The sequence below is a fragment of the Petaurus breviceps genome, unplaced genomic scaffold (genome assembly GCF_028583685.1).
Source record: "Petaurus breviceps papuanus isolate PSGF00001 unplaced genomic scaffold, PetGlider_PUasm1.0 90734, whole genome shotgun sequence".
Lineage (NCBI taxonomy): Eukaryota > Metazoa > Chordata > Mammalia > Diprotodontia > Petauridae > Petaurus > Petaurus breviceps.
The window spans coordinates 7,170,019-7,195,835 of record NW_027187327.1 but is presented as its reverse complement, the minus strand read 5'-3'; the positions used below and the strand labels follow the sequence as shown (position 1 = coordinate 7,195,835).

At 37.1% G+C, this 25,817-nt stretch overlaps 1 protein-coding gene across 1 annotated transcript in view; it reads left to right on the top strand.

Annotated features, from left to right (window-relative positions):
- Positions 1–25,817, top strand: part of MEI4 (meiotic double-stranded break formation protein 4) — a 226,131-nt gene that overhangs the window by 24,976 nt on the left and 175,338 nt on the right. Inside the window, exon 2 of the mRNA XM_069066943.1 lies at positions 16,986–17,530. Coding sequence (XP_068923044.1) covers positions 16,986–17,530 — 545 coding nt within the window. The remainder of the gene's footprint in view (positions 1–16,985; positions 17,531–25,817) is intronic.

Here is a 25,817-nt window from a genome sequence, read left to right as displayed (position 1 = left end):
TTTTTTAACCATTGTCCACACTACATTATCAAAATTCCAATGTCTTGCTATTTCCTCTTTGTTTAGACAGTTATGCAAAAATACTCTAAGATCACAAGAGTGTAGGGGAAAAACACCCTGTCTACTTCTATGGATAATACATGTTGCCAAAGTGAAATGGAGGCTTATGGACTGATGTGGTGAGAAAAAATTTTATGGAGGAAGTAAGACTTAAACTGGACCTTGGCAGAAGATACAACTTAGAGAGAAAGAGAGGCCTCTTGATTTTGTAGCTATTGAGTAAGTGAGTGTAGCTAGAGTTTATGTTTTTTATGTCTTGTGGTAGTGTAATTGTTAGCAAAGAAAGTAGAGAGACCAGACCATGAAACACCTTGAATTCTGGGCTAAGCAATTTATCCTTTATCACTTAAGTAACAGGATAACCTAGAGTGTTTTTGAACAGGGTTTGGGAGGGAATATGTGACATTTGCAAAGTGATGTCTTAAGACAACTAATTTGGTAATGGTATAGAGATGAATCGGTAGAGGGAATGACTAGAAAAAGAAAAATCAGAGATAGCAAACTGTTCCAGTAATCTGGATATTATGAGTATAGACTAGTGCATTGGAAATGAGAATGGAAGGGAAGGAACGTTTGTGGAAGATACTAAAAAGCAATAATTGACTTGGGAACTATATCGACAGGTAGAGAAAGGGAGGAACTAATAATTCCAAGATTTTGGACCTGAATAACTGGGAAAAAAAACTGATTTATGAAAGTAGTAAAAAATGTTGTGTTGAAAGTTGTATTTTCTTTGGGTCTTGAAGGAAGAGAGAATTTATATATGGTAGAGGTATAGAGGGAGTGCATTCTGGACAGTGGAGGACAGCTAGTGCAAAGACATGGAAGCAGATGTGTTGTGTGTAAAAAATAGAGAGAAGGCCAGTATAGCTGGAACACAGGAGCAGAGGATGTGGACAGTGAGAGCAATATGAGGTTTGGGGTTGGGGAAGTGATGTGTTAATAGAACAAGGATGTAATTTATGAATGTCAATTAAAATATTCTTATTCTAAATATGAAATTATTGTCCAGCAACTAACTAGATGCTCTTGAGTAATAGAATCCTATAGATCTTGACCTTCTTGCTATAAACCAAGAAAAGAAATATGAAAATTAAGTGGAAGGATGACTCCGACTTTCTTCTTGAAGGCGCGCGTGCACACACACACACACACACAGAAAAACTAAAATTAATTTCATAGTGTGTCCAAAGGCAACAAGAAATATTCTATGGGCCACTTGGTCAAGTTGCCTTGTATAGTGTTCATGATGAGCATAGTGAAAAAGATAACCAAGAAGGTGATTGTGACTTATTTGCCAACATCTGTTGCAGAAGTAGAAGGGATTTTCGATTTCTGTGATTAATTTGACTTCTTCTAATGCCACCAGCTTGAGCCAGTACCCACTGTGATCCTTCCATTGTTAGGGACTTGTAACTAGCACTTAACGTTGTTTATATTTTATTGAAAAAAAAAAAGAAATAGCAAGAACCATCGTTCAGACTTCTCTCAATACCTCCCTGGGGCACATTCTCCTCTATACTACTTCAGTCTCTGGGAAATAGGCTACCAGTTGACTCAGTTCCCATGTAACCTTTGTTCCCACCAAGTTAATATCTGAAGGTGATATTGGTACCAGAGGGGTCCTCATTTCAATTTTTGCAGGCATGGGTGTCCAGAAGGTTGCTCCCAAAGATCATTCTTTATTCTTTGGATCATAGATTCTATTCTGGCTATAAAACATAGCCTAGATTCTGTATTCCAGATGACTAACTGTGGCTTGCTCTCCTAATGCCCCTAAATAAGAAAAGAATGAACAAAAAATCCAAGGACTGAAAGGTTTTTTTCTCTCAGCTTATTCTCTCACTGGACTGTGAGTCACCAAATGAAGTGTAGAGAGGGAAATTTGCTCAAGTTGTCAGACCTTTTTGAATGCCTTTGAAGCCAATCTGAAAGCCTCCAGTTCACGACAACCAGTTATAGAATTTTTATACTTGCCTCTCCAAGGCATTTCCCTTATACATCATGACAATACTTTTAGAAGTAGCTTCCTAATGTCCTCTACTTAAGGAGATTGCATCAACTGAGCAAGCTGATGGGGTCTATGCATGTGGCACAAACATATTATGAAGGGATCAGTGAATATATGAGACCAGGCAGGAATTAAAAAGAAGTAAATATTTTAATAGACCAATATCAAGATCTTGATGTATTTGTTTATCGCTCATAAAATAATATTTCACTCTTGAGCAAAACAAACACACCAGTAAAGGGTCTCCTCCAACAAGCTATCTTTCATGTATATGTTATGATCCTTTAAGATTGCTTAATCCATGACAACCATAAAGAAAATTGTTGAACCGTCCTCTTATTGTCAGCATTAAAGCAGAAAATTGTTTTTGTTTGTTTTTATCTTGTATCTTGTATATAATAAGCACTCAGTAATCGTTAAATTAAAATTGAATTGAATTTGTATCATTGCATTTGCTAGGGCAAAAAAATAGACTGCCTTTTGTCATAGATTATACACAAATACACAAAATGTTGTCTTCCTTACATTTTTCAACTAACCTCCTTACTATTAAATATAACTAATCAACATTTTTATTATATATACTTACCTTATTCATACATACATATATTTATATTATATATTTGAAAATATTTCCAAAAATAAAAGTAAAACAATAATGATTCCTTAAGTAATTTTCAATTAACCAAAACTTTTCAATAAACATAACAGAGAATTATTGGTTTGCTGAAGACCACTTTGCTAAACATTAAAAACAAGAACTTTAACATTAATTTACCTTTCATTCTGAAATAATTTTTCTATTTCTGTCTACATTAATGATTTTTGAAACTAAATGGTTTTGAATCTGTATCTAATCTTTACATGTACACATGTATGCACACACACATGCATACATTTTCTATAGAGAGAGGCAACTTGTGGCTCAATAGAATGCTGGGTCTGTAATAAGGAAGACCTGAGTTCAAATCTAAACTCATACACTTGATTGTGTGGTTCTGGGCAAGTCACTTAACCCCTGTTTGCCTCAGTTTCCTAAACTATAAAATGAATATAATAATAGCACCTACCTCACAGGGTTGTTGTGAAGATCAAATGAGATGATATTCGTAACAAGCTTTTAGCACAGTGCCTTTTGGATAATGGTATGAGTTACCTGTGTGTGTACTCGGTAGATACCTTAGGTAATACTTCAGATACTTTTAGTGACAATGAGAGCCTACAACTATTTTTTTATTAAAAGGTCATATTTTTCCAAGTGATTTATAAGAGAGCATCAGGTGAATTTGAGAGTGAAGAAAGAGAGTATTGGGGTAGCTTGGTGGTGTAGTGGATAGAGTGCCCAGCCTGGAGTCAGGAAGACTCTTTTTTGTGAGTTCAAATCTAGCCCCTGACACTTACTAGCTGTGTCACCCTAGGCAAGTCACTTAATCCTGTTTGCCTCAGTTGCTTATCTGTAAAATGAGCTGGGGGAGGATATGGCAAATCACTCCAGTGATTTTGCCAAGAAAATCCAAATGGGTTATGAAGAGTTTGACAAGACTGAAAAGCAACTGAACAACAAATCAGGTAACTGTGAGAGCTTCTTCAAAGCTTCATGATCTCCATTGCTCATTAAAAGGTGATTACCTTAACCTCTTAGAACACTTCTTCAAGTTCCCTGAGTTCACATTGCTTACAGCATTGGGTGGGTGGCTGGGGGGGTTCACTGACCCTGACTCTGCCTTGATCACTCTCAATTGATTTCTGCTTTAACACTAGCAGTCACATGCAGCAAGTAGCCAGTTGTGGTGCTCCTGCCTACTAAGGCGTTCTCATGAAAGAATAGAACGGCTCACCAATAGTCTCTCTCTATGGTAAAACCCATGAAAGAGGGAAATATTTATGAAAAATATCTCAGTATTAGGATAACAAGCTCATGGACTGTTTCCTTTTTTCTTTGTATATCTATCTGCTAGCGCATTGCCTGGCATATATAAAAGGCATCTGTTACATGCTGATTGAGTAATACAAGATAGAGATCTATTTTTAAAAAAATTAACTCTGTTAACATTTTAAAAATGTCTACTATGGACAGAACGCTGCATGAAGTGCAGTTTTGTTTACCAGTTTGTTCATATCTTGTTCATTTATTATTTCCTCATATATACCGTTTTGTTTTTCCATAATAACCTGTCCTCTCAGTTTAGACTAAGAGTGAACAAAAGTAGATTATAATTGGATATTGTTCTTAATCTTCTGTCTTCCTTTCCTGAAATGTGAATCTTTTTATAACTAAAATAATTCTTCTAAAGATACTAATTACTTCATTGTGATGATTTCTGATAATTAAAAAATATATATAATGAGGGAGGGGCTTATTAGAAATCCAAATGAGTGGCCAGTGATGATTCTATTAGAGCAATTTAAGATTTTCTTTTTCACCACCAGATGGCATAAACATTATTTTAAATAGTATATGTGTATCAACAAATGTTTCAGCTTTATAAGCATGCTTAGTATTACCACTAGGGAAAAAAAGTATTTTAATGGAAAATTATTTTTCCAGAAATGTTCTATTTTACCTACATAATATTTTTACCAGAACATTTATAAATAGTTTGTGATCTGGATTGCTTGTGTGTAATATGTATATGTACATATATGAGTATTTGAATTAAATATAATTATCCTTATAGTTATGATCATCATATTTACATTGTAAAATATTTTACGGTTTTCAAAATTCTTTCATAGACTTGTTCTTAGACAATTCATAGACTTGTTCTTAGATCTATTTTCAGGACATCAAATGAGATTTTATTTCCGTGTACCCTTAACTAACCCCTCTAGAAAACATTAGCCCTAGTTTTGGTCAAAAGAAATACTGATGATATTTTGTAGATGTGAGTATACAGGAGAAATTTTACAAAATGGCTTTGCTACCATTAATCTTCCTCAAAGAATTGTTGATAATATTTTGGCCAGGTGGGGAACAAGCTTCCAGGCAGGTCATGATGAGTAATACTCACTATAACTTTTGTAACTTATAGAATGATAAAATTGTACTTATGTTATTTCCTAAGTAAAGAAGTACTAATGGCAATAGTTGTAAATCTCTTAAAAACATTTTATTATGCCTTGTTACTCCAACAATGTTATTTAACTTGTTTCTGGTTTTGATTATCAAAATCTTGTAGATATATTCATATCCTAACAAGATTTCTTTATCTAGCTATATTATTTCATGGTAGAGGGAACTCTTGCTGAGGAAACTTCCTTATTAATTCAGATCAACAGTTGCCCTATGACTTACAATCATGGAAAATTACCAGGGACCTTGTAAAGTTAAGTGACTTACCCAGAATCACACAGCACCATAGCTATGACGGATAGAGTTTGAACCCCAGCTCTTGGAAGCTGTCTTTTGAGTTACAGTGCTATGCTGTTCCTCCATCAGGAAATATATAGGGTTAATTCCTAAATGGTCTAAAAATGTAATCATTAAATTAATCCCTTATATCACTCACTACCTCCCCCACCCCCTCGGCTTTCTCCCCTGAGGATATTACTAACAGCAGTGAAACCTGATTGCATTCACTTAATTGATCAAACGAGAATATTTTACAACAAAACAGTGAAATATGTATATTCTAATGGGATGATGTAGCATCCATATTCTTTCTCCTTGAAGATAGATAAAAAAGTGAGTGAAAGAAGTGAAAACTCAGACTGTACTCTAAAATCTAGTAAGGCTTTTCATGGGAAACAGGCCCAAGTTCCCCTTCACCAGAAATCACATGATTTACAAGGACTCAAAACTCAAAGCGTCACCCCTCTCCTCAGTGACACCTCAGCATAAGATATGCCAAATAAGGATAGAAATGCTTTCTCAAATGTACGTTGGGTGGTCCACTGTGTCCTTGTTCCAGTACTTGAGGTAGTTTGCCACACTTAGATTATGCACCTGACTTCTAGCCAGTGGAAGAAAATGGTCAGGAGAGGGGTAGGGGAAAATTCCCGTTAGGACTTTATATAACTTTTCCATTTCCTTTTGTAAATTGCTTCTCCTCCCTTACCATTTGCCAAAGGGAGAGTGGCCCTTTCTCGAGATCATAATAAACCATTCTTTTTTGCTAACTACCTTGAGAAGCTCTGAGTATTCTTTGGGTAAGGATCTTTGTTGCACACAGTTTTTGGGGTGCACACAAAAGGAAGTCAGCTATGTTTAGTGGCAAGGGTCAAGGAAGTCTCTAAAGGGAAAATTAGATGTTTGGATACTAATTTTGTGAAAAACAATGAAAATTGTTTCTACTACTACTATTTTTATTACCACTACTGCTGTTACTGGCTAGACAACTAGCATTTATAAAGCACATTCAGGTTTGACAAAATGCTTTGCATATTTTATATCCTTTCATCCTCACAACAACCTGGAAACATAAGAGATTAAGTGACCCACACAAGGTCATAGATCTAGTGTGTGTGTGTGAAGCAAGATTAGAATTCAAGTCTTGCTGATTCCCAAGTCCAGCATTTTACCCACTGTTCTACTTAGCTGCCTCAAATATTGATTTTTATGCTTTTTAATATTAGAAGCATGTAATTTATTATGAGTAGCTTATATTCTTCATTTAAGTCAATACATAATGTCTGGAGGTTAAAAAAAAAAGCAAACTGAAATCTATATCAATCAATTACTCAGCAGCATTTATTAAGCTCCCACTGTATGTCAGGAATTGGGTTAAGCACTGGGGAGACAAAGATAATTAAATGACATTTGCCCCCAAGTTGTTTACAGCTGATTAGGGAAGATAAATACATAAATAAGTACATAGAAAGCAAATACAAGCAATTATTTTGATAGAGAATTTGCAGCTGTGGAACATATTGTTTGAGCAAGGTTTTGAAGGAAAGGAGGTGGTTTAATGAATAAGTGAGTGAAAAAAAACCCCCAATGTATTAAGTGTGTGCAAAACACTATGCTGAACACTGGTGATGGAAAAAGGAAAGTAAGAAAGTCCCATTCTCACAGATCTTACATTTTAAATGGGTGGAAACCACACATTTAGAAGCAATTGCAAAGGTCCTAAGTCCTTAGGGTACAGCAGCAAGGTAAGTGGTAATGCATCTTTTTGAATGTCTTTTCCATTAATAAAACAGTGTTTCTGAAATTAAACCATTTTGTGCTACCAAGGATTTTAAGGACAACTTTCTTTTCTGAGTTGTTAGTAGCTACAGCTTTTTATTTTAGGAGACGGAGAAAGAAGTAAGAGTACATTCCAGATATGGATATAGCTAGGGCAAAGGCCTGTAGATGGGAGATTGAGTATTGCTGAGTAAGAGTAGGAAAACTGGGTTGGAGACTATAAGACAGAAGTAATATATAAAGTTGGAAATGTAGGTTGAGGTCCAGGGCGTGAAGGACTTTAAAAGCTAAACAGAAGGGCTGCTATTTGATTTTAGGAGACATTGGATTTTATTGAATAGGGGAGTACCTTGTTAGACTTGAACTTTAGGAAAATCATTTGATATTGAAGCAACTGCCCCAATAGCATTTTTTCCAGGAATGCTGTGAGGCTAGATTACTGAGTCTGAGCTATAGATTTGGGAAGACAAGCTCCCCCCTCTTTAATGGAAATTAGTTTCCCTCTAGGTTAAGGGAAGTATTACATTGACATTTACATAGAAAGGCTTCTCTGTAGTTCCTTACTTTCAAGTACTCTTTATCAAACATTCATACAGAAGTAAAATCATGATCACATTTACATATTGCTGTTTTCAATCTAAAAACAAGATTTAGCTTTCATATGCAAACAGGTCGGTCAGTACTATCTTCTAAACTAGAAGTTTAATCTTTCAAAAAGTTTTTCCCTCTTATTGTCATTTTTTATTGTTTAAATGTGATGTTTATAAATATTATTATATGTAAATACCATATGAGAGGCAGCCTGGTGAAGTGAAATACTATCTGGAACATTAAGTAGCTATATTACCCTTTGATGTGACCTTTAACCCCTGTTGTTCAGGCAACTCTCAAGGATTTAATTACTAAATCAAAGTCAGGTTTCCATCGGATCTATGGAGGGATTTCCCACACTGGAGTTCCCTAAGCTAATGAGATCTTTCCAATATTACGGGTATATGTTTTATCTTAGATTCTGAGTTGACAGAGCTAGACCAAATTCCCTCCTTTCACTAATTTGTAAAGTGACAGTAAGACCTCACATTATGCTTAAGTTTGCTTCTTGGGGCTAATTTAGATTACCCTAAGGCTGAGATGGTAATTTGCCCTTTGTTCATAGTCAACTTTGTTTTACAATGGAAAATTAGCCTCTAATAGATGGATTCCTATATATAAAAAATATAGCTGAAGACACCCATGTCATTTACATATATTGCTCCATTTTGTCATAGGGAATGACTTTTGGTCAGTAATTACCTAAAGCAAATTAATATATTAGAGTGTATAATTCATATATATTCAATGATTATAGTCACTATGTAGATAATAAGTACTATCAAAGTAAAAAAGAAATGGGGGCTGCTAATATAAATAGGTGTATCTGCATGTCACATATTGACTTAATCTTAAAATGTAATATTAGTTTTTTTTATTATGTTATTTATTTTGTTAAATACTTCTTGAAGAGGTTGCCCATTTAGAGGGTTTGGGTTGCCCTGGAGACCCCAAAATACCAACACATGGGGTCCTGATGAAAGAATTCTACTCAAGTCTTCTTAGCCAAAGAAAAGTAAAATTTATTAAAAGTTCTCTTGCATTAGATTCAGAGTAAGTCTGTGCTAGGTCATTACTATGGCACTCTCCCAGAGCTCTCACTATTCTATGGCATTCTGTGGTGCTCTCACACACGTGGTGTGAGATGGGGTCTTATATACAGAAGGCTGTGGGAGGAATGTAAGGGTGGTCCAGAGGAGTAGTTTGGGGCGGGTCCTCAGGAGGAGTTAATGAGGTCAATGAGTGATTAAGGGTGGGAAGTAGCTGGAGGCTACAGACAATGGTGGGCTAGGCCAGTTCAAGGGTGGGTTGATATTTTGATGGGCCCAAGGACTCAAGGAGAGCTCCAGGGGGCTCCCAGAACCCATACCTCATCACTTCTCAATTATATTTTAATCTTTTTTGGGCCACACTATGGGGTACAGTCTCCTTATGCCCATTTGTCACATGGATGCAGATGACTGAGATGATTGTTCAGTATTACTTTCCTTGAATATTTGATATAGAGTAGTTTAATTCAAGGAACCCCAGTAGAGTCCTTATAATTAAGCTTGACTAACACATTTTCACTAGGGCATGGGAATTTCTATACTTCAGGAAGAGGGAGAAACTTTTCTTCTACTTCTCTTGACTTATTTCCCCATGTGGTCACCTGAGTTTCATGCCTGGGAACCAGCATACTAGTTTCTCAGGAAAAAAAGATTTTTTTCCTAATCCCCTTTCTTAAAGGAACACAGGAGACAAAGCAACATTGTCCTGTGGTCTCCTGCCTCTATGCTTGATTTCTGTTCCCTTCTGCAGTATAGAAACCTGTAGGGAACTTCTTCCTGAAGGTTTTATCCAAGCCAGTTTGTTAGACTTGGACAAAAATGTGTGTGTAGCTGGATCCTAATATGTTAGCAAAGTGGGCAGGGAAATAGGCATGCCTTTATTTCCTGCTCAGGCTCCAGTCTGCAATTTTGTCCTGTAGCTGTTTTGTCCTGGCATAGGGAATCTTTCCCTCAACCTCGTTTTTTTTCCTCTTCCCCCATCTAGCTTTTCTTTATGTTTTGCCATTCCCTTAGAATGTAAGGCCCTTGAGAGTAAGGACTTCTTTGTTTTCTTGTATTCCCAGAGTTTAGCTTGATTCTTGAATTAAGCATAGCAAATGCTTAATAAATATTCTATCAGTGAAGAAAATGAAACCATCAGTTTGTGACTTGACAAAAATACTTAGGTTAATAGTCATTTGCACATATTAGAAAACCAATTTTCCTATGAACTTTTTCAGTGGATGTTATTGAATGGGGTATACTCTGTGAAGACTTCACAGAACAGGAAATGGATCGGAGTCCTGGGTTCTTTTGGGAGAAATCCAGAACTTGGGACCCGTTCCCCTCCCCTCCCCATTCTTCCTGGTACCTTCCTTTATCCTTCAGAGTTTTTCTTTACCCCTCTCCCTCTCTACGCGCCCCCCCCCCTTCTGGCAATAATGCTGGATGGAATGACTTCCTGGAATTTCACTATTCTCTGCAAGACTAAGTTTGTCTCTGAGGCAAGGAGAATAGGAGACAGTCCAGACTGTCACCTTCCTGAGACCAAGCTTGTCTCCCAGTCAATGAGAATAAGGGATAGCCCAGTCTGCTAGCCCTGCCTCCTCAACCAGTGGGAACGAAGGATAGTCCCCTGAGCTCATCTCTCAGCCAGTGGGAGAAGGAATAGTAGTGATAGAAATGTGCTCTTTGAGTCTTTATTCTGCACTCCAAAATGCTAGTCCCGCCTACCAAACCAATGGGAGGCAGGGACAGCCCAAGTCTTTCCCCTTCTTCCTTTGTACTGTTCTGGCCTTTAGATTGAGCCCTCCCTTCAACCAAAGGGAACAGAAGGAGGAGGGGAGGGACAGTGAGAAATCTGACCCTACTGTAGTAGGGTTTAAAAACCCTGTTTGACCCATATCATGCACTTCCTTCCTTTGAATCACCTTGGTGAAGGACACCTGTTCCGGGAAAGGAAAAAAAAAGATCCCTGTTCACCATAAGCCTACTTTTGATCTGGTTTATTTGGGGAAGTGGTTCATTTGATCCACACATTATCATAGACATACAGTATGTTTCAGAGTTGGAAGGAACCTTCTGAGGCCATCTAATCCATACCTGAATAGGAGTAATTTTTCCACCATCCTTGAGTAGTCGAGTAATTACAAAACTGAACTGTTTTCCCAGACAGCCAATAACTATTTTTTGAATAACTGTTAGAAAGTTTTGCTTACATGGCTTAATCTGGCTGTGAGTATGCTCTGCTTATTACTCCTAGTTCTGCCTTTGGGGCCAAGTAGATCAAATTGTGTAGCTCTTCTGACAATTCTACAGATAAATGAAGGTGGTTATCTGGTTATCATTATACTCTAAGTCTTCTCTTCTCCAGGCAATTTTTAAAGCCAGTTCTTTCTACTTATCTTCTTGAGTCTTATTGCAGTCTTGTTCAGTTTACTTTGACTTGTAAGTCATATAAAATGTCATTTTTATATATATATATATATATGATATCTCTGCTTTTTAGTATATATGTGTGTGTGTATGTATGTGTATATATATATATATATATATATTATATATACACAGAGAGAGAGAGAACAATATACTCCAGGTAGAACCTGAACAGAATAGAGAGGAAATAGAATTCCTCTTGTTTTGGACATTATATATTTCTATTTGTAGCTTAAGATTAAATTAACTCTTTTGTCCATCACATAATTGATTTTTATTGAACTTATAGTTCACTTGTGTAGTATAGTTTTTAGCTATTAATGTTTCAACCTGAACTAAGAGTTTTGGAACACTGTGTATTAAAACTCAAGAATTCGTTCATGTGAAATTGTCTAGCCCTATTTCTCCTGGTTAGTTCTTGTTGTGGTTCTTGTTGTTCAGTCATTCAGTCATGTCCAACTCTTTCTGATCCCATGGACCACAGCACTCCAGTTCCTTCTATCATCCACTATCTCTTAAAGTGTGTCTCAGTTCATCTTTGTTGTTTCTACAACACTATCTTTATCCTCTGCCATCCCCTTCTCCTTTTATCTTCATTCTTTCTCAGCATTAGTGTATTTTCCAATGAGTCCTGTCTTCTCATTATGTGGCCAAAGTATTTAAGCTTTGGCTTCAGTATTTGACCTTCTATTGAATAGCCTGAATTAATTTCTTTCAAGTATTGACTAATTTTACCTCTTTGCTGTTCAAGGGACTCTCAGAGAAGTCTTCTAGAGCACCATAATTTGGAAATGTCAGTTCTGCAGAGCTCAGGTGTCCTTGTAGTCCATCTCTCAGAGACATTCCTTGTTAATGGAGAAGCCCAAAATTTTGATTATATGGACTTTTATTAGCAAGATGATATTTTTGCTTTTTAGCATGTGGTCCAGATTTTCTATAGCTTTTCTTCTAAGGAGTAAGCATCTTTTAATTTTGTGGTTATGGTCTCCATCTGCAGTGATCTTTGAGCCCAAGAATATAAAATCTGACACTGCTTCCATTTTTTCTCCCTCTGTTTGCCAGAAAGTGATGGAACTGGTTGCCAAGATCTTAATTTATTTGTTTTTTATGGTAAGCTTCAAGCCAGTTTTTACATTCTCTTTCACCCTCATCAAGAGACTTCCCAGTTCTATTGAGGTCACAGTTGGGAGAGCTGGTTCAGGTTTTTGAAAGAATTCACTTAGACCTTCTTTTTAGCCAATGGGAATTTTATTGACACAAAAGCATATGGACCTGAGATTTAGCAAGGAGTTAAACAAAGGCATTGATACTGTACAAGGACTAGATTTATATAGACGGAAAGCTATACAGCGTGTAGGATGATTATGTAATTTTAGGGTTAAGTAGAGGAGGAAATGGGATCTAGGGCACAAGTAGTCCTATGACCTCTTTCTTAGAAGTTAGAACAGAAGAGAGGTTGGATAAAAATGTAGAATGGTTTTGAGAAATGGGTTAGGGGACTGTGGGAATTCACAATACATATTCCTTCATGGTAGCCTGTGAAGATCTTTTGGAATCCTAATTATGTCATGCCTTTTATAAGCTCTGTCTTTCTGCTTCATGTCCTCTACACATTATATATCTGCCTCTTGTTTCTTCATCCAAGTCATTGATACAGATGTTAAATCATAGAATCATAGAAATGTAATGGGCAGGGATTGTAGAGGTTATCTATTCCAGCCACCTTTTGTTTTTTCCAGATGAGTAAACAAATCCAGAAGGGTCAGGATGACTTTCCTAACATCACAAAGTTAGTAAATGGTAAATTTAAGTTTTGTTTCTGCCTTAAAACTCAACATTCTTTCTATTGCAACATATTAAACACAGCAAGACCAATTGTATACTTCCTGGGATACTCCTTTGAGATCTGTGTTTTCATCAATTTGGGGTATTCTCTCCAGAAAAGAAAGTCACACCTCATCAATCCCTTTCCTGTGCCACTCTTATTGATATTATGTCAATTTGCCAGAGGACCCACTCTCTGGTGGTAGTGGGGGTAGGGGCAGGGTGGAGGGAAGAGAAAGGAAACTCTTCAGCTTCTCTTTAATCTTCAGTTACCACTCTTTGGGTGCTACAGTTCAACTACTGTTGATTTAATTTCTTTCCATTTTATAAAAAGGAAATCATGAATGATTTTTTCAGAAGTCTTCCTGAAATATATGTATAAATACTTCTTGAACATTTTCTTGGTGTACTCTATTAAGAATCCCATGAAAAAAAGAAAATGAAGTTCCTTTGGTTTTACCTCTTTTGATGAGCCAAAATTTTCTTCATCTTTTGAGTGTTACTAAACCATTCCTTCAACAGCAGTTATAGAAATTTGTAATGAGACAATTTCATCATTACATTTTGAAGGATATACCTTATTATACTTCTGAAAGTTATTATCACATTTGCCAGTCTCTTGCCCAGTTGCATTTCTCTTGTTCTTCATGATTTTTTGGAAAACACCAATTGCAGTTCAGCATTCTTTCTTTTTTTTTTCTTTTTGGAGGGAGAAAGGCAGGGCAGTTGGGGTTAAGTGACCTGCCCGAGGTCACATAGCTAGTCTGAGGCCGAATTTGAACTCAGGTCCTCCTGACTCCAGGGCCGGCGCTCTGTTCACTGCGCCACCTAGCCGCCCCTGTGCATTCTTTCAGTAACCTGGGATGTAATTCATCTTGGCTATACTCCTTTTTATATCCTCATTTGTCATTGGTTTTCATCTCCTTTTAACAATTTTCTTATACATTTTCTACCTTAAGTTTTTCTGGTAGAAAAAAAGCAAAATAAGAGTTAAGTAGTTTCTTTGTAATCAGTTATCTTTATCCCATCTATCCCGAGCAATGGTTCTTTCATCTTCCTCTCTTGTAGCTAAAAAAGTTAAAATCTCCCCTTTTGTTGCTTTAATGTTCTTAACTCTTATTTTTATATGACCATAACACTTTTTTGTTTTCTTTTCATGGTGAAATAATTGTCAGAATTTTGTTCTTGGTAGCTTACCTTACCTTTTGTACTTCTCTTGTGCAATTTTAGGTCATGGCATCTTCCTTTTTGTTTCCCTAAACTCTTTGAAATTAAATATCCTAAAGACCAGGCTGTACCATAGTACAGCTGTGATATTTTCTCTTCCCTCCTCCACAGGGTTTTTAAAATAGTATAGGAATAAAAATACGTAGCTTTCATAAAATGTTTATGCCATAGTACCACAGTTTCCTGTCATTTCTCCTTTGGTAGCCACTTCCTTATTGGTCAGAATAAATTCTGGAATAATAGTTTCTCTCAATGCTTCTCACTCTTAACTAATCACAAGTGTCCCACAAAGACTTGTCCAGGGCCCTTTGTCTGACCAAGTCCCTTTCTTATTCAGTAAACTCCAGTGACTCTCCATTGATTCTAGGATAAAATATAAAATCCTATGGGTTTTGTAGCCTTTCTTAAACCTGTATCCTGACTTTCCAGTCTTAAACTGTAGTTTGCAATCCAGTGACACTGGCCTCCTTGCTGATTCTCATACAAGACCCCTTTCCCTGCTTCCGTCTCCTGATTCTCTTCATTTTGCCTGACTATTCAACATGCCTAGCATTCATTCCTTTCTCATCTCTGCCTCCTGGTATCCCTGACTTCTTTCAAGTCTCAACTAATATTCTGTCTTGTGCAGTAAAACTTTCCAGGTCCTCCAGAATGTTAGTGACTTTCCTGTTATTATATCTACCCCAGATGTTTACATGGACTATTTGTACCCAATCTGTGGTAAAGCCTTCTGAGCTCATGTTGTTCTGATCAGACACAGTCATATACACTGTACCATGACTCCAACATAATGATGTCATTCTTGTCTTCTTTGAGAATGAAGGATAACAACCAGTCATGTTCCTCTGAGTGTGTCACCAGTTTATCCTATGTATATTTTATTTGTACATAGTTGTTTGCATATAGTCTTCCTCTCATTTCCTTTCTTCTTCTCTCCTCATGAGATTTTTAGCTCCTTGAAAGCAGGTATTATTTTGTGGGGTGTTTTTTTAATCCCCAAGACTTCAAACAGTGCCTGGAATACAGTAAATGCTTCATAAAATACTTGTTGACAATTACCTTCTTCAAGAAACCTCATTCCCACTACTGCTAATACTTTCCTTTTGATTTTACCTTTAATTTTGCCTCTGTATGTGTCTATATTTTTGGTTGGCTTGTTATTTCTACCATTAAAATGTAAGGTTATGGAATGTAGGGGCTGTTTTCTTTTCTTATATTCCTAGTATTTAGTATGGTGCTAAGTGCTTATAAATTGCTTGTTGACCTTACTTGAGAAGGTGTTCCAAATTATTGAAGTCATCCATCCCTATAGATATGAAATATTAGTTCATATTTTATATGTAATTATTATATATAAGATATTTTTATATTTTTTGTTCAGTCTTTTCAGTCATGTTCAACTCTTTGTAACCCCAGTAGGGTTTTTTTGGAAAAGATACTAGAATGGTTTCCCATTTCCTTCTCCAACTTATTTTACAGATGAGAAAAATGATGTAAATAGGGTTAAGTGACTTGCTCAGAGTCACATGGTTAGTAAGTGTCCAAGGCCAGACTTGAACTCAGCAAGATGAGTCTTCTTGACTCCAGGCCTACTTCTCTGTCCACTGTGCCACATAGCTACCTGTATTACACATATATAAAAAGATCATACCAACTCATAAAATACAGATTGAAATACTTTTTATTTCTTTGAATAAAATATGTTGTCAATTGAGTAACTGCTGTATCCATTTTGATGTGCAAAAGAGTGATTGAGAATATGTAGGGGAGCGGTGGTGACCTGCACATGTAATGTGATCATTATAGGAATTTCTTGTGGAGACTCAAAACATTTTCTCTATGCATATTGATAAAACATAGGGGTATCCAGGGGTTATGTGAGGTTAAGTGCCTTACCCATGGCTACTCATGTTATCAATGCCTGAAGCAGTACTTGAACCAGTTTCCCCAGCCTTTAAAGACTGGTCCTTGGAACCTTTCTGTCTCCCCTAAGGAGTGACTGGCCATAAGAGCTGGCCTTTCAGAATATTTATGCTCGCCTTTGAAAAGAGGGATAGCCATTTGAATGAAAACTGAATGTAATTTCTATTTCCAAAGAGATTTCAGCGACATTTTAGAATGCATTTGTGACAGTTCTGAGTAATGTCATATTCCTAGATTTTTACATACTCCTCTCTTGCATCAAGGAAGTAGCCTAGTTTCATTCTTCCTCTGCTTTCTTATAAAGTTTTCTTAACAAACTGACTAAGTCATTGGAAGAAACTCTGGGAATTATCCATAATGTGGTTCTGAAACTTAAGAATTTGTGATGAAAATAGGAAAAGAGATAGAAATTAGATAGGTTGTATCAGTGGCTTAGAGCAGAATGTGAAATAAGGCATTGAGAAGCCACATAGAAGCCTTTATTCTTGTTTGTGAGGAAGTATCAAGAGAAATCTTCACTACCTTTTGCCAGTGAAGGTAAGGGTTTTCCTTGCTATCATTGTTATGCTCATTTCTTTGATGATTTCATGTGAAGATATGTTTTTACTTTTTTTCATAATATGCAGGCCATTGCTTTTGATAGGCCTTTCATTTACCATTTTAAGTTTAAACAACAAATGGTTTGCTCTTAAATCAATAGATTTTAGGTGCACAAGAAAATCATTGTTAAGTCATATATATTTTTGCTTTGTTTCAGGAAACACAGCTGTCCCTCTGTCCTCTAAGGATTCTGAAAGTCCTGAGAACATCTTAAGTCAGTTGGAAGACTCTGGCTGTGATGTGTCAAGTGAGAATAGAACTGATCTTTCAGAACTGTCCCAGAATGTTGAAGACAGTTTTCCTTCATCTTCTGAAATTTCTGTGTATCAGCTGCCCATTTTGAAAAGTCACTGTGCCTTCCAAGAAAAAACTTTATCTTCTCACCTGCAATTTTTGCAGCATGTGCTTGAACTGAAGAACTTGACAGAATCTGGTAATTTGAAAACAGATTTAAACAAATTTGAAAGTGACTGTTCCACAGTATCTGATTCTGTTTTTCGTTTGCTTGATGGCCTGATAACTTTTTACAGTGACCCTAAACTCCCTTTCTCAAACTTTTTGACAGAAGCAGTTTGTATCTTGACTAGGTTGATTGATGATTGTAATTTATCTAATCACATACTTAAAAAATGTTTCAAGAAGTTGGAAGAATTCGAGAAAACTCTAGTGCAGGTTATTTTAAAGAACGGAAGTATTAATCGGGTAAGTAGTATATTATTACATTCTGTAAAGTTGAAATAAAATGTGAAGAATTAGTTTAACTGATATTCCAGACATGTTATGTAGATCCATTCTTTGAACTGGATCTCCCTTATGTTCCAAAAGTCCTTCCCTTTCTTTGATCTTTCTTGTCTTCATGCATTATACCCTAGAGCCTGCCAACTCACCATTTTTTCCCATTCTTGTTACTCTCCTCCAAAACTTCTGATATTCATTGCTTTGGATAACTTCTGCCAGTATCATCAGGTCCTGTTGTCTCTCTAGACCTAGTTCTTTCATGGCTTATTCTAGTGTTCTGTTTGCTGTTTGTTGTTTTCAGTCATGTCCAACTTTTTGTGACCCCATTTGGGGTTTTCTTGGCAAAGATACTGGAGCAGTTTGCCATTTCCTTCTCCAGTGCATTTTATAGATAAGGGAACAGGAGCAAATGGAGTTAGGTGACTTGCCAAGGGTCACACAGCTTTATAAGTATCTGAGGCCAGGTTTGAACTTGGGTCTTCCTGACTCTAGGCTTAGTGCTCTATCCTTTGCATGATCTAGCTGCCCATTCTCATTACTACTCAAAAGTAAACGAGTCTTAATTCCTGAAAAAAAATTTAATGGTTTCTCAGTTTAATGGGTCTACAACATTGAAATCCTTTGTGTTGTGCTATCATATGATTAATAGCTATAAACTTGCATTTGTCCATTCACCCTCATTAGATTGTAACCTCTTGAGGTCAAAGACTATGTCTTCATTGTCTTTATTACTGCCCTAGTAACCAGCACAGACATAGCAGGTGTTCCACATATGGACTGATAGAGAATAGGAAACAAACCATACAGTGAACACATTTATTTCTTTTCCTTGTTAGTAAGCACTACTTGGAGGTGCTGAAATACACAAGCCCCAAGTTCTATTCTGTTGTAATATTTATTAAACTGGAGTCTTTTTTTTCTCCCCACTTAAATATATAATTGTTGTCCTTCCATCTGTTATATTGTATTTACTTTGGGCTTTGTTTCCTTCCCTTGGGCAATATTAAATATCCTAATCCTGACCTTTTAATTGATAACTAAGAAAGAATGGACATGGATACAGAGGAATAAACTGTTTCAGGCTTATCTTAGAAATGGTGTTTCATGGAAGAAAGCTTCTATCTATTGATTTTTAAAATGTAATATTGCTGTTTGCTTTTATTGAGTTCATAATCTGTCCGTTAAGTAATTTTCATTTTTATGTAAGTATTCAAAATATTGGCCAGAGTTTCCATAAGTCCTTCAGTTGATGATTTCATTCTATATTTGTGTTCAGGTTTTTTTTTTTTTAATTATTATAGTGACAGATACTGTAGGAAAAGAAACAGTAAGTTGGAGTTTTTTTTAGCAGTTGTGAAAATATTTGACTTTTTTGTAGAATCCTTTTTTTCTGTTCTCATTATACCCCATCAATGTGCTGGAATTACAAAAGATAAAATTGACTTCTCATTGCTCCTTTTAGATAAAGTTGAAAAACCCAATTACTTCATTATACTGTATCATTTCCCTACTTTGTGTCTTGGTTTCTGTTTTATTCTTCCAAAACATTTTAAAACACATTTTACATGATGTAAAATGTCAATATTTGGGTGAATCTCATTATTCACTGGACACAATAGAAAAAAAGAAAGTGTGTGTGCATGTGTGTGTGTGCGCACTTGTATGGGCCCATTGCCTTGTGTCTGTGTATATTGAGTCTCAGTTCTCTGACCAGGACCAACAAAAAAAGAAAAAATACTTATAAAGGTGAGCCTGAGTTCCGGAAGATTATGCAAAGAGTACACAAACTAATTGATTCTAACAGTGTGGAAAGAATTAAAGCATAGGCTTTAGCAGCAGCTAGAGGCACAAGTAGACAGCACTAGGTCTGGGGTCAGGAAGACCTAATTTCAAATAGTTTCAGACATTTACTAGGTATGTCTGACCCTGGGCAAGTCACATAATTGCTGTTTTCCTCGGTTTTGTCAACTGTAAAATGGAGATATTAATAGTGCCTATCTTGCAGCGTTGTTGTAGAGATCAAAGGAACTAACATTTGTAAAACTTAGAGATCATCTGCTGTCCAAGAACCAATTAGTTCAATGAGAAGAGAGGCTTATCAGTGGTAGCCATTAGGCAGTGGCCTTTTTTGGTCATGGTGGCCTTTGAAAAAGATAAAAATAGAAAACAGAATATTCCATCTTGTATAGCTTCTTTCTTCCCTTGAGATTGTTTGGTATAGCTTGGAGTCAGAAGATTTGGGTTTAAATGTAACTTCTTTTGGTTACTATCTTTGGGAACTTGGACAAATTACTCAACCTCCCTATGCTTCTGTAAAATAAGAGGATTGGATGAGATGGTTTCTGAGGTCTCTTATAGTTTTTTTTTTCTTTTTATTTTTTGGAAGGCAATTGGGATTAAGTGACTTGCCCAAGGTCACATGGCTAGTTTTTGTGTTAAGTGTCTGAGGCCGGATTTGAGCTCAGGTCCTCCTGACTCCAGGGCCGGTGCTCTATTCACTGCTCCATCTAGCCTCCCCTCTCTTATAGTTTTAATTCTATAATACAAAGACCCTGCAATATATCACTTTTCTCTATTGCTCTTGGTATAATGGTAGAAAAGAAGCAAGGATTGTAAGAATCAGAGTGTTTGGGATTCTAGAAGCACAGTTTAGCAGCTGCTACTTTTTTTTTTTAAAGCAATTGGGGTAAGTAACTTGCTCAAGGTTATACGGCCAGTTATTTCTGGGTGTGGTGCTAAGTATCTGAGCCCAGATTTGATCCCCAGGTCATCCCAACACTGGAGCCGGTGCTCTTATTCGCTGTGCTACCTGGCTGCCCCTAGTTGCTGCTACTCTTAATACAAGGGAGCCAATGGATAGAGAGCCAGTATGAGAGCCAAAAATAACTGGAATCAAGTCTTGCCTCTGACACTTACAGCTTCTGGGACATCACCTCTTAGTGCTTAAGGCAACTCTCAAAAATTTAAGTTGCAGAGATTGTATTAAACTGCATTAATGAAGGGAATTTCCTTATTTTGGGGTTCTCTGTATCAATGAAATCACAAGTTCAGGACCCTACTCCTGATGTATAGTCTTTGTCCAATGACCATTGATTTGTTATTCTACTAGAAAAACTGAACCAAATCCATTTCTTCATTCTTATTGTTCAGTTGTGTCCAACTCTTGGTGACCCCATTTGGGGTTCTCTTGGCAGATATAGTAGAGTGGTTTGCTATTTCTTTCTCCAGCTCATTTTACAAATGAGAAAACTGAGGCAAACAGTTTTGTGATTTGTCCAGAGTCACATAGCTAGTAACTGTCTGAGGCCATATTTGAATTCAGGAAGAGGAGTCTTCCTGACTCTAGGCCCGGGGCTATATTTACTGTGTCACCTAGCTACCACATTTTCATTCTTGCTCCAAGTTAAATCAGGAGACATTAAAAAAAAGTTGCAAGCAAATGGAAAGATAGCTTTCTTCAGGGGAGTAAAAAAAGTAGTTTAAGTTAGTTTCATTGTGTGCATAAAGATAAGAAGAAACACCATTTTGTGGGACACCTGACTGAATTGCCTGAAATACTCACAAAAACTAGAACACAGATATGAAGATAATTGAAGCTTATTCACCAGTGTCTGTTTCAGAGGATGAAGTAGAGGAATTTGGTGAAAAACTTGATAAGATGCTTCATGCTAAGGCAGTATACACTATAATATCACTTCAGAAATAAATGCCAGAAGAAAACAGAACATAGGAAAGGTGATAAGGAATCAAGAACCAAAAAAGGACAAATACTTAATGACTACTCAAATGTCTTACACTTGTATGAATACTTTCTGCAAGAATAGAATAAAAATGTTCTGATATGATGAGCACCATAATCCTTTTCCCCAAGGTGATTTTGGCTATATCTAATTGATAAGAATTGACTGATGATAATTTCATAATCTGCTCTTTGTGTGCAGTTATATCATTGATTTAAAGCAACTTCAAATTCAATTCAAAATTAAAATTAAAGGTTATAATAAATAGAATGCTATTACAGCCGCAAATTTATTTGTTTAAATGAAGTGTTAACTCTTTAACAATGGACAAAAGTAAAGACCCCAACTGACTTTTCAAAACAGTTTTCCTGGAAAAAAAACAAAACTCTATGAAGTCCAGAAATCACCTGAGAGAGTAGGAGTTTGATTTTCTTTTCCTTTTTATTTTTATTTTTTTCATTTTTCAAATGTTTTATTAAATTATGATTTACATTATTCATTTCTGCCAGATTTTGAGTTACAAATTTTCTCCCCGTTTTTTCCCTACCTACCACCCCAAAATAGCAGTCCCACAGGATATCCCCTCCTCCAATCTGCTCTCTCTCATATTTTCTCCCATACCCCTTTCGACTTTTCCAGTGGGGCATGGTGGATCTCTGTTCCCCAGTGCCTGTATATCTTATTTCCGAATTACATGTAAAATAGTATTAATAATAGTATATATATTTAAACATTTGATTTTAAAACTTTGAATTCCAGATTCATTCCCTTCCTCCCTTGCCTCCCACCCTTACTGGGAAGAGAAGCAGTTCAGTATAGGTTATATATGTGTGGCTAATGCAAAACAATAACATAGTAGATATATTGTAAAAGACTGACTATATTTCCCTCCCTCTTCTCCCACCTCCCACTTGTTCTGTTCTCTACTTTGATCCTGTCCCTTTTCAAAAGTGGGTACTTCCAATTTCCCTCCCCTCCAGCCTGCCCTCCCTTCCATCATGCCCTCTCTCATCCCCTTCCCCCCTACTCTCCTGTAGAGTGAGATACTCTATTTAGTGTGTATTTCATTCCCTCCTCAAGCCAAATTCAATGGGAATAAGGTTGACACATTCCCTTTTGCCTTCCTATTCTTCCCCTCCATTGTAACCATTTTCCCTTGCCTCTTCTATATGAGATAGTTTACCCCATTCTGTCTCTCCCCATCTCCTCTCATTATATTCCTTTCTCACCTCTTAATTTCACCTTTTAAGTGTCATCCCTTCTTGTTAAATTGGTCCTGTGCCCTCTGTCTATGTATATCTGTAAACATATATACACACATTCACATATGTATTCATATGCCCATATACCCTCATATATAGACATTATATATATATATATTTCTATTCCCTTCACCTACTAAGAAAAGTTTCATAAGTTACAATTATTGTTTTTCCATGTAGGAATGTTAATAGTTCAACTTTGATAAATTCCTTATGATTTCTTTTCCCTGTTTACCTTCTCATGCTTCTCTTGCTTCTTGTATCTGAAAGTCAAATTTTCTATTCAACTCTGCTTTTTTCAGCAAGAATGCTTGAAAGTCCTCTATTCTACTGAACGACCATATTTTCCCCTGAAACATGATACTCAGTTTTGCTGGGTAGGTGATTCTTGGTTTTAATCCCAGTTCCCTTGACCTCCGGAATATCACATTCCAAGCCCTTTGATCCCTCAGTGTAGAAGCTGCCAGATCCTGTGTTATCCTGATTGTTTTTTCCACAATATTCAAATTGTTTCTGCCTGGCTGCTTGTAATATTTCCTCCTTGATCTGTGAACTCCAGAGCCTGGATATAATATTCCTAGGAGTTTTCTTTTTGGGATCTTTTTCAGGAGGTGATTGGTGGATTCTTTCAACCTCTATTTTGCCTTCTGGTTCTAAAACATCAGGGCAGTTTTCTTTGAGAATTTCCTGGAGGATAACTTCTAGGTTCTTACTTTGATCATGGCTTTCAGGTAGTCCAATAATTTTTAAATTCTCTCTCCTGGATTTATTTTCCAGGGCAATGGTTTTTCCCATGAGATATTTCACATTGCCTTCTATTCTTCGTTTGTTTGGATTTGTTTAACCGCATCTTGATTTCTCATAAAATTGTTAGCTTCCATTTGTTCCAATCTAATTCTGAAGCAATGATTCTCCTCATTGAGCTTTTGAGATTCTTTTTCCATCTGGCAAATTTGTTTTTTTTAAGGTATTCTCCTCATTGCCTTTTTGAGCCTCTTTTGCCATTTGAGTTAGTCTATTTTTTAAGGTGTGATTTTCCTCAGTCAGGCTGCTGATTCTCATTTTGTAATTTTCTTGCATTATTCTCATTTCTCTTCCCAATTTTTCCTCCACTTCTCCTATCTGCTTCTTAAGGTCCTCTATGGCCTGTAACCAGCTCGTATTTTCCTTTGAAGCTTTTGGTGCAGGAGTTCTGACTTCACTGTCTTCCTCCTGTTCCATGCTTTGCTCCTTTTTGTCCTCAAAATAGGAGTCTAATGTTGGAATCTTCTGTCTGCTTTGTTTCCTTTGCCTGATCATGTCACCCCTCAGTCATTTGACCCCTGGGCTTTTTGCCACAGTAGGACTCTGGCACCAGACAGGGGAACTTTTGTCCCAAATGCTGGGGTTTTCTCAGCTGTGGAGGTATTAGGTGGGTGCCCTCTCTGAGGCCTCCACACACTCTGGCAAGCAGGACACACACCCCAAGACCTACACCCTAGACTGCAATTCAGATCCAAGCAGGTTAAAGCAAGAGCGATTACCTCTCAGACTGGTGCTTGGTCTCCCTACACTCGCAGGCCAGCAGCTGAAGCTGCCACTTGGCGCTGGCTGGCTGTGCTGGTATCTCAGTGGTTTCTTCCCTTAGGGGCAAAAGCCGACACACTCCTACTTACTGGGTCCCAAAGTCCAGACTGCACTGACCTCTCACTTTGTCCTTCGTATCTATGTGTTGATAAATCTGGAAATGGCCACAGCTGCTGTTGATCTGGAGTCCCTCTGTCCTATGGCTGGTCATGCCCGCCCTGGGACTAAAGCCTTGGCGTGGGCCTGGGCTTGGCTCCCAGAACACTGCGCTGGCTGATTCCTGCTGGCCTGCTGGGCTGTCCTCAGTGGGAGGTTAGCTTCTTTTTGTCATTTTGTGGGTTCTACAGCTCCAAAGTTTGTTTAGAAGCCCCTTTTACATGGATTGGGGAAGGTGGAACCTGGAGCCCAGTGGAGGTCCTGCTTCTACTCCACCATCTTGACCCCGCCCCCACGAGTTTGATTTTCTTGCCAACTAGAGAGGCATGCTAGCCAATGGAAATATTGGTTTAGAGTGTAAGTTCATTTGCACAGTATTGTAGAGGGTGCTAAAGGTGTGAGCCAGAGAGCAGTATCTAGATGAGATTGAGGGCCATCATCTTGATTGTCCTGAAGATAGTCCTAATCATTCCAGAGAGTCACGTGGGCAAATTCATTCTCTACTGCAAAGAAGTGATTAACCAGAATTCACAGTAACAGTGAGGCTTGATGAAACAGTATTACTTTATGGAAGTAAAACTAAGCTTTCAATATGGGATAGCTTGTCAAGAACAGTTATCAACACTGTTGATACCTATCCGTTACAGAGATCATAAGGTGTTAGGTTATGATGTCACAAGAGCAGTCATTTCTTTTTTTCAGTTGGATACATGTTAAATGAATAAGAAATATACTGCTTGAAGAATGGTAAGTCAATCAATCAAACATTTATTTAGCACCTACTGTATATAGTACATTATAAGTTTTGAGAAAACAAAGAAAAAATGAAACCTTTCAAAGATTACACTCTAATGACAGAGACCCCATGTATATTTATAAATAGGGAAGAAAATAAGCATTTTATGCAGTGCTTACTATAGTACTAAGCATTTTTTTTTGCAAATATCTTACAACCCTACAAGTTAGGCACTATTAATACTCCCATTTACAGTTGAGGAAACTCTGACATGCTGGGGTTCATATAGCTAGAAAACATCTGAAACTACATTTGAAATTAGGTCTTTCTGACCCCAGATCCAGTGCTCTTTTCAGTGTGCCTTCAGCTGTCTCTAAAATAACCAATATGTTTTGTGGCCTCACTAATTCTTCTAGAACAAGCCCAGATTCTTCTCCTTCTGCTGGTCCTTCTAAGGGGTACCCCAGAGGGCTTAGGGTATTTCTTCTCTCCTGCCATAAGCTTGGTCTCCTGTTCTAATGTAGTTCTCTCCCAGCACTGTTAACCACCAATGTAACACCCCAGTTCCACTTAAACACTTCATATCAGTGAATTTATCTAAAGGGATTTTTACTCTGAAGGTATAGGAAGACTAGAAGAATAAACATTTCCCTTCAGTACCTCAGGGGTACAATCCCTCTAATACCTTCTCAGTCTCTGGGGAGAATAGACTCAGTCAGACTCAGCACACATTCTGCATAGCATTGGTAGTATGAAGTCCCTGTCCAAAATCTTCCCAAGTTTTTCTGAAG